Below are 9753 nucleotides of genomic sequence, written 5' to 3'. Positions count from 1 at the left end.
AACTCCACACAGGCAGGCCGGGATTTCAACCCCGGTCACCAGAACTAGGAGGCAGATGTGCTAACCAGTCACCACAGTGCCAAATTAGAATATCAATATTCATTTTAGTTTTGATTAATATAACATGGAACTAACAAAACGCTGTATTATATATATTTATTTATTTATTAAGGAGGATTTGGGCTTCTAAAGAGTATTTTGTGTTTCATGAATCTATTAAAAAAATCACTTTTTGAATTGAACTACTGAACTAAATAAACTTTCTTCAATACAAGTGATTGAGATGCACCTGTATATTTGACTTTGTTAACTTTAATTAATTAATAAGGTACATTTATATTTAAATTATGTGCAATATATTTTAATTGAATCATTATTTAACTAGTTATTTATTTCCCTATATTTCAGTGAAATGTTGAGGTACAAACTGTGCATGTTACAGTGCCTTACAATTACAATAATATTGAATAGACTACATTTCAGAAATAAAACTTCTGTCTCGTTTTTAATGAACACTTGGGCCTACTATTGGATTTTAATGCTGGCCATGATTGTGGTACTTGGAGAGCAAAGTATTTTTTTTAGCTTGTACTTGGTGTAAAAGTGTGAGAGCCATTGCGCTGGTATCTTTAAAATGAACTACCTTGGAAGTGGAAAACGGGGAATTACGAAATATACTTACTTTCAATTCAAGTGCAAAATTATTGCGTCTGGTTATTTAGCCACATGGAACACGCGAATAATTTACGTTACGGGGAGGAAACACTTTCATGGACGCGAGCTATGGCACCGCCTCTTGCCTCCCAGACCAAGCTCGGGAAAAATAAAACATTTGGAAGGGGGAAAAAAAGCACAAGTTGACGCTAGGCTAGCGATCTAACTTCGCTGTAACCGTTTACCAGTTGCTAACGTGGTCTAAATGGCGAAACAGCAGGGCGTCCTAGTCGTTTATTCGAACTGTTTTGCATAGCCGGGTCAAATGGTAAGCTGGCTCTTCGCTTGCTCGTTGGTAATTTTACGCGGTTAGCATCGTGCTAACAGTCTTTATCAGCTTCCGTAGTGTAGCGTCGCGGCTAACTTAACTTCTCGGCTAACTGCTAATGTCAAAACATAGTACGTGTGGGTCATACGGACATTTGTAGCGTGTAATATTTACTGACATTTATGACATGTCAATGTATTGTCATTGCTACGAAATAGGAGTTCGTCAGCTATTCAGTTTGGCTTCATAGCAAGACGAACGAAGTTAATGTTACTCGAGTTAAAAATCAATCTCTCATTTAACGTCAGTTAAAATTTAACCCCTGGTGCCAGTTTAGTTGGTGTGCTGGATTCATTGCATAGACTAACCCTTTATATGTCCCCTGTAGGTTTATGAGTCTGGGCAGCCATGGGTGACATGAAAACCCCAGATTTTGATGATCTTCTCGCTGCCTTTGACATCCCAGATGCTACAGGCTTAGATGCCAAAGAGCCCATCCAGGAGGGGAATGATGAGGTGCATCTGAAACACCCGGGAGCATCCGCCAATGACAATTTACTGAGTAATCAAGCAGTCTCTGCAGCAGATGTTCCTGTTGTGAGTGTGATTGTGAAGAACACGCATCACCAGAAGCCGTTGGAAGGATTTGGAAATGGTTTCCACTCAGGACCAGCTTTGCAAAATGGATTTAATACACAGGGATCTGGCGACACAGCTAACAGTGTCTTCAGTAAATCATTTGTCTGTGCTCTGAATGGGGACTTCTCAAACGAATTTCTTGGGAAAGCACCAATTCAAAACAAACCTGATCCAATGCCACCGTTTTCCCAGTCACACACTCACTCCGGTCCCATTTCCAGTCCTGAGCCTGAAGACAGTTTAATAAGGAGAGACAATGCGTATCCCAAACAAGAGAGCTCTTGTTTCCCAGACGAATCCAATTTGGTGGAACCCTCGGCAGCAGACAATCCACAAAAGTCAGATCTTTGTATTTTCGATGAGCTCCAGAAGGACAATGAGTCGTCCTGGAGTAGAAGTGAGGAGCCACCTGACAACTGTGTCTGTAATAAAATGATAAGCATATACAGTGGACTCCCTCACCTAAGCAATAACAAGACCTTCAATGAGACTTCCTGCAATTTGGGATCCCCGATTGATGGCTCTGACTCGTTTCCACAAATAAAGCCGTATGCATCTAAAGTGCCCTCGTGCCTTGAGGCTCTGGTGGCTCTCAATGCTAGAAAGGATCCCAGCGAGCAGACTAAGAGTCCCAGAGAGTCTCCAGCAATGAACATTGACTGCATGAAATACAGCCCCAAAGTGCCCATATCCCCTCGTAGTCCCATGAGCCCACTCGAGGCGGTGAAGCGCCTGATGAAGCCACCCGACAGCCCCGTGAGCATCTGCAGCGACAGCAGCGGCAAGGCCGGGGGGTCACCCCCAGTCATACCCAAGGTCCGAATAAAGACCATCAAAACCACCAGTGGGCAGGTGAAGCGCACAGTTACCAGTGTGCTGCCTGATTCTGAAACGGACGACGTCCACTCAGCCTATGAATCCTCACCATCGCAGAGTTTGTTGAGTGAGGATGGAGCATATTCACCCAAAGTCTTACACAGCAAATCAGAGGAAAACCCCAGGACTTCAACAGTGTTCCAGAATTTACCTGATGGAAGATCAGCTGCACCCCAGGAACATATGCCAAAGAGAATCTCTTCTACTAAAGGACATACAGGAAGCTCTAGCTTCCTTCCCAAAGCAGCGCACCTTGCCAGTCTGAACCTCGTCCCTCACAGCGTCGCTGCCTCGGTGACGGGTCGCTCCGCCTCGCATCAGTCCAGTAAACACACGCTCTCTTCAACTGTGGTCAGCACCGTCCCATTGGTGCACCAGATCAAAACTTGGCCACAAACATCCGTCCCTAACGCAGCAGCGGGCACCTTAAACCGGCTGCTGAACAACAGCAACCCCGTGCCGACATACGTGCCCGACCTGAACCCCCCGCCTGAGAGCGATATCCGCCTCCCTGCAAGAGGCTACCGCTGCCTCGAGTGCGGGGACTCTTTCGGGGTAGAGCGTAGCCTCATGTACCATTACAGCCGGAGGAGTGTCCACATTGAGGTGGGATGCACACACTGTGCCAAGACCATGGTGTTCTTCAACAAGTGCGCACTGCTGGCACACGCCAGGGAGCACAAGAACAACGGCTCGGTGATGCAGTGCACGCAGCTCCACATGAAACCCATTGCGGAGGCGCACATGTTCGTACCTCTCCATACAGAAGCACTCAACTCAGACTCTCGTGCCAGACCGTCACGTTCACTTAAAAGCCAGCCCGTCATGCCTCTCTATCCAGACAACGTCACCCACTACAGACTGCGGTGCTTGGAGTGCAACAAGCAGTTGTCGGACCACCGAGCACTCGCTGCCCATTATCAATCTTTGTCAGAAGATAAGAAAGGATTGGTGGGTAAACTCTTATTGCAATATGAACAGTTAAGGCAACAACACAGTTTAAAGCTGAAGATTCAGCCAGGATTGCCTTTTTATTGACTTATCATGGGTGTAAGACTTGATTAATCAAGAATTTTTTTCAAGTATCCAATTAAAAATATTTTTTGATTGTTCATTTTTTTTACATAGAAGAAATCAAGAACATGTAGATAAATGGCCAACTTTATAGGAGTCCTCATTTTACAATGGAGTTCCGTTCGTACAGCGGAGACGCAACTTGAATTTGTAATCGTAAATCCAGTTAATATTTTCATGAAAAAAACATATTGGCCATGAATATAAAACAATCAAATGAAAAACCGTAATTGTGGCGATGTTTGAGAGTTGCTTCCTGTGCCATATAACGACATATTCTTACTCCACCACGCAAATGACTGCATTGGGGACTCTTTGTAACCTATAAACATATATGGCTACTATTGTAAAAGCGAGGACCCTGTGTATATTCATTCTATGAAGAGGCCTCACTCATTTATATTAAAATGTATTTGTTAAATCTGCCCATTCACGTTAGCCTGGTTTCAAATTAATTTTTGCTCAACCCATCTATATACTGAAACCTGTGCATACATTGAATTTTCATGTTACCTCCTTTCCTTCCTATTCTCTTACAACAGTTTTGCAAGATTTGCTCCATGTTGCTACCTAACAAGTGCAGCTTGAGAGCCCACCAGCGCATCCACACCCTCAAGCCCCCTTATTGCTGCCCCGAGTGCGGTGCTGTGAGTCGCTGTGCGGACATTCAGAAGCACGTCAGGGAAAACTGTCTCCACTATGCGCGCAAAGCCTGGTACAAGTAAGTTAGTATGAGCTGATTGCAAGTGGTGTATCAGAGTCATGGTCTGCATTATATCGCAGTGGAAGGCGATTGGACAAACGGCGTTGTTTGTCGCTTCCACTTTTCCTATCAACCAACAAGTTACCTTTGGGTAATCTTACACATTTTCAATTTGATTTATATCAAGGCCCTGGCTGGGCCATTTTCAAAATAGGTAATTCCTCTTCAGAAAGGTTTGGGCCAAAATTGACTATTTGGAACTGTTTGCAAATCCTTCATCTTGACCTCACTTTCAAAGTGGCGACTTTTTCTCCCTGCAGGTGTCTTCACTGTGAAGTGGTCTTCAAGACCCTTCTCGGACAAAAGACGCACATTGAGGAAAAACACTGTGTGGTTCTCCACAAGTGCTCTGCCTGCCCCGTTGCCTTCAAAACCTCAGACAGCTATGAAGCTCATATGAAAAATAAACACAGTGCTAGCAAAATCCCTCCCCAGTAAGTTACACCCTTGTGACCACATCATTATAAATTCTATTGTATCTTTGTCCAATTGAACTAAACCTCTAAACTAAAGATCTCTTTGTTTCAAAGGTTCAACTTCAAGTGCTCATGTGGTAATATTTTCCAGAAAAAGTGGTTACTCTTTCAACATTTTCATCAAGACGCCAACAAGCGTCTCACTTGCGTGTTTAAGTGTCCAGAATGCAACTCGGTCTTCTCTCAAAAGCAGCTGCTGATGCAACATTTCAAGGTAAACCTTGATTATTTAAACAAAGCGACTGCTTGTTTCTTTGTTTAAAATTTGCCTGGGAGGAATCTTCTTGGAATGTAATGCGGGCATTACTGGTAGTTGACATTTGAGCCTTGAAAAATTAGTAATGGAACTAAAATGCTGATAATATCTGGAGTTTAAGAAACGGGAAAAAAATGTGCTTAAAAGCTGCAAGCAGCGACAGAAGGACCTTTGAACTCCCATTTTCATGGCAAATCCTCAAAATCCTGAAACTGACACCACGGTCCACCCACATAACACGGCATAGGCAAAAAAACTTTGCCTTTTGGCTTCGCCTGTCGGTCTTGTATACCTGATTCAGATTGGGGCTCATTTGGGCGAGTTTCTTTCAAAACGGACTGCTTCTGGTTCCGTTTTGAGCATGGTTCCTTGAGACTGTTTCGTGCGTCCTGTCAGGTTAGACGTCCACCAAATTTGGTGGTGATTGGTGAAACTGGTGAATTTCTTTTTTCTTTTTTTACAACTTTCAGGGGTTCGCTACGAGAGTGAATTTGGGGGAGTCGTGTTCAGGACATCTAAACTACTTACATTTTAGAATTAATTAGTTCATAAAGAAGTTATCCATGTTATTTATCATGCTATGGGGCAACTGTATATATGCCCTATGATTGTATTATCTGTTTCTATAGAGTGTGCATGGAGGGGAGGCGAGACCAGAGCCAGAGGTTGAGAGTAAACAAATGAACGATAGTGTTTTGCATCCGGATGCCAGTCCCATCCACGCCCCAGTGAAACGCAGAGAGGCTCCACGGAAGGAGGCAGAAAAGGATGGCGGTCCTCGTGTGAAGTCGTCTGGCTGGACATGTGGGGAATGTCTTCAGTGTTTCCCTGAACGAGACCTTTATATTTCCCACTTGAAGTCCAAGCATGTTAAGGTGAGGAACCATTTCCATTCATGCATCTTTTGTATCGTGTGTTTTTATGAAGTACAGTGGTACCTCGACTTACGAGTGCCCCGACGTATATGTTTTTTTGACATAAGGAGCCGGATTTCTTTCCTTTCCCTCCCCTTCCTTGACTTGTGGGCAATGAATTGAGTCACAATTAAGTTCAGGATCTTCACAACTCGAGTGAAGTGAAAATATGAAGCAGTTTAGATGGAACCTCTTAGTGGAACATTGGTTCGCTTACAAATCTGTTTACAAACGCATTTTAGACAAATATTGCTTGGGTTGATGAATTATGCTTCTTGTTATTCACACCAACCCTCACGTGTTCTTTCTTTCACACAGTGTCACCTATTTCAGGCATTTTTGTGATTTTTGCCTTAATGACTCTTCATAAAGCCAGTTTATTTCTTTGAATTTTCATTTATTATTTTTTTATATTTATAATTTACAGTACAGAGTTCTGTTATTCTTTAACAAAAGCACATACAAATCTGTGGGTTTTTGTGCTGGCTGGAATAGATTAATGGCATTTCCATTCATTTCAATGGGGGGAATTGATTTGAGATAAGTGATTTAAGTTACAAGTATGGTCACCAAACATATTAAACTTGTAAGTCAAAGCACCACTGTACTTGTGATCGCTACAGACATACAGTATACACACGCAAAATTGTATCTGCTTCCTCAGCTTCTATAAGCTTCATATCTTTTATATTAATGTAATTTTGAAGCACAACATGGTACTTCTCTGAAGACTCGTAACTCGTTTCGGACTTGCCTGTATTCTATCAAATTCAACACTGGTCACAAACAGTGAACTGCGATATTGCGGGTGAACACTGTACAGTACATGATTTTGCATTCATGTAATATACAAATTCCAGAAAACGTCTTGTGGAAGACATGTTGGTAATCTATCTGCGACCTTGAATATGTAGCAATAAAAGGTTTCAACAGCTCTTATGTTGTTTTTTTGTTTTGTTTTTATGAGGTATTAAAGTAAATATTGAGCATAGTTTTCATGTTCTTGTACTAACAAAGCGTTATCTATGTACTCTTAAGTGGCTACAAGTCATTCGTACATTGCTCAGACACATCACATTTATTGGGACTATTCAATGTTAACTCAAATAATTACCGGTAATACAAATGTGATTGTGTACAAGCAATAAAGTGATTCGATTTAATAGCTCTCTTCACAACCGTCAATTATACATGCAGTACAAACAGATGTAACGTTAATGTGTTACCACTGAAATGTTCACTCAATATTTCCTCTCCGTAGTCATTGAAGCGCTACCCCTGTCGGCAGTGCGACCAGTCGTTCAATTCCACGACAAGCTTAAGAAGACACATTCGCAGTGACCACGATGGGAAAAAGAAAATTTACACTTGTTGGTAAGATAAGTTTTTACAACACCGTTTTAGTTATCTAGTGAGAGGGGGGAAACTGAATTGTGATTTAACTATATTTGATCCTATTGAAGTTAACCACCTTTATGGACTGTACCACTTCAGGTATTGCACAGAAAGAAAGACATTTACCAGCAGTGTGATGATGAAGAACCACATAAGTCTTATGCATGGAATCAAAAATCCTGACCTTAGCCAAATGCCTAAAACCTCTATCCAGGAATGCAAAAATGTTTTGGGCAAGGTAACTATTTCTTACACAATACCTGTTAGTGTGAATATCACCGGTCCTCATATCGAGACTTCCTCTGAACACAGGATTCTGGACCGCCAATAGCTGGCAAGGAGGAGGGGCAGGACATGGCGAATTCTCTGGAGGCTCCTTCACCCAAGCGTCCGAAAACACAGTTCCGCTGCTCCAAGTGCGGATTCATCACTGATGACAACGCCCAGTTCCAGGAGCACATACCTCAGCATAAAAGCGCCGAAAACACACCCCAGTGCCTTCACTGCGGCCTGTGCTTCACTTCACCGCTGTCCCTAAGCAGACACCTGGTTATTGTTCACAAGGTGAAAGATCCCGAGGAAGCGGAGGCGGCGAGGGACCGTTGGCCTGATGATGCCGACAATGAGCGAAGTGATGCCGAGCTCTCGCAGAGAGATGAGGACTCTCATTCAAATCCCACTCAGACATCAGGACAATGACATCCACATCCAATCATCTTTCAAGCTGTGTTCACTTTTTCACTGCAGCACATTAAAACAAATGTTTAACAAAGAACAAGATTTTTATATATATCTCAGATGACCAACTGATAAGCCTGATTTCACAGATTTTTATTTAACTTTGCATGTTGTATATTAGCATCATTGTGCTTCTCAAGACTGTGGCACTCATATTTTGCTGCCGAAGCTTTTTTTTTTTTTTTTTTTAAACAAATTATTTTATTCACCTTGATGGAGTAACGGAATTGTGGGGTTTGAGTTCTGGTGCAAACTGTTGACAACATTGATAAGCTTGTGCGTTCTTTCACTTTTGTAATTAACTGCAATTTAGTTGCTTAAATCTTAGTATTATGCCACCCAATGTCCCCTGAAGGGCATTCTGGGTGCAATTTTGTTATGCACTATTCATTTAAAAACAGGACTAATAACCATAAACAGATGCTAAAGCCTTACTAAAGTTGGGCTTCAGGAACAAGAGATATGTTTCACTATATGAGCATTATATGCATTTAGTTTAATTTTTAAATTTTTTTTAGCAAATGCTTGTAAAGGGGAAGCAGAAGGTTGCTGAATGTGAGGTTCAGCAGTATTGAAAATACCTCAGACTACCAAAAGTTTAATTTTGGAGGCACATGAGTTCTATGTTTTGTCAAAATCAAGGTACGTTTTTCAAGATCAAACAGCTTATTGGAACAGGGAAAAATAATATGAAAGGAGGCAAGTGAGGGACACCTTTCTGTGACTATTTTGTGTCGGAAGTGAGACGGCAACTACCTCTATGGTAAATGGCAGTAATTGTTAAATGTGCAGAGGAGTCGCATATAATCTCAGTGCAATGCAGAATGTGTATTATCCCACATTATTGAATTTTATAAATTGATTTTGGGGACCATCTTGGGAATACTAAGTCATATTGACTTATGAACCTTTTTGTTATGTAAGTGCTACATGAGTTCTTAATTTTCTACTCTCCTTAAATGCCAGCATGTGGCTGCCCAGGCTGACATGCATCATTTTGTGCTTGTTGAAGGATATTTTTTACCTTTGATACCCTGTACAGAGATGACTTGTATACCTACCTTAAGAGCATTTCTTAAGCTATGACCTCTATTTAGCATGCAGTGGCCCATGTGCCTTACTGTTATGGTTACCTAAACTACATACGAATAAACTGGTGCATTGAATTATATTTCTGTCTTGCCTTTTTTGGGTGGTAAAACGAATTTAACAAAATGTGTATTATTGTGATAAAGCTTTTCGGTATGTATGACACATTGTAAAAGATGTTGATTCATAGCAGGCTGAAGCTGTTCTCGAGGGGCCTGTTTGGCTCAAAAACTGTAGATTCCCAACCCCTGATATATAATTACAGAATATTTGACACAGCTTTTGTATTGGCTCTCTTTGACTAATAAGACATCGGGGTGGATCCAGTTAGAAGCAAACCAGAGCAATAACTTCATCCAATTAGAATATTTAGCCCATCCTTTCTCACTATATATGTTCTTCTCCAGACTGGATGGCAGAAGAGCAAAGACAGACGCTGAAGATATGTTCATCAATTGACCAGATGACACCATGAAAAACCTGCAGTCCATCTTCATAATCAAACGCAAGATTGGCCACAAGACCTCAGTTAAGTATGATATTTAAATCAA

General features: G+C 41.7%; 1 protein-coding gene across 2 annotated transcripts; it reads left to right on the top strand.

Annotated features, from left to right (window-relative positions):
- Positions 1-829: 829 nt before the first annotated feature.
- On the top strand, positions 830-9686 carry znf592 (zinc finger protein 592). Of its 2 annotated transcripts, XM_061678149.1 has the most exons (9): positions 830-982; positions 1371-3448; positions 4114-4292; positions 4595-4768; positions 4865-5024; positions 5696-5941; positions 7242-7354; positions 7475-7613; positions 7688-9284. In XM_061678149.1, exons 2-9 carry the CDS (start codon positions 1391-1393, stop codon positions 8072-8074), a joined length of 3456 nt encoding a protein of 1151 aa, XP_061534133.1. In that variant the 5' UTR covers positions 830-982; positions 1371-1390; the 3' UTR covers positions 8075-9284. The 2 variants fall into 2 exon arrangements, with proteins under 2 accessions (XP_061534133.1, XP_061534134.1); XM_061678150.1 differs by lacking the exons at positions 7242-7354; positions 7475-7613; positions 7688-9284 and adding an exon at positions 9610-9686.
- The last annotated feature ends 67 nt before the right edge of the window (positions 9687-9753 follow it).

The sequence above is a fragment of the Phycodurus eques genome, chromosome 5 (assembly GCF_024500275.1).
Source record: "Phycodurus eques isolate BA_2022a chromosome 5, UOR_Pequ_1.1, whole genome shotgun sequence".
Taxonomy (NCBI): domain Eukaryota; kingdom Metazoa; phylum Chordata; class Actinopteri; order Syngnathiformes; family Syngnathidae; genus Phycodurus; species Phycodurus eques.
The sequence above is the reverse complement of the archived record's forward strand: the minus strand, read 5'-3'. Positions and strand labels throughout refer to the sequence as shown.

Bases quoted from the DNA above. Each gene is read 5' to 3' on its own strand.
- znf592 (XM_061678149.1), top strand. From the start codon at position 1,391: ATGGGTGACATGAAAACCCCAGATTTTGATGATCTTCTCGCTGCCTTT. The intron at 5,025-5,695 runs GTAAACCTTGAT...CTGTTTCTATAG, and splicing joins TGCTGATGCAACATTTCAAG to AGTGTGCATGGAGGGGAGGC. The intron at 7,355-7,474 runs GTAAGATAAGTT...GTACCACTTCAG, and splicing joins AAGAAAATTTACACTTGTTG to GTATTGCACAGAAAGAAAGA.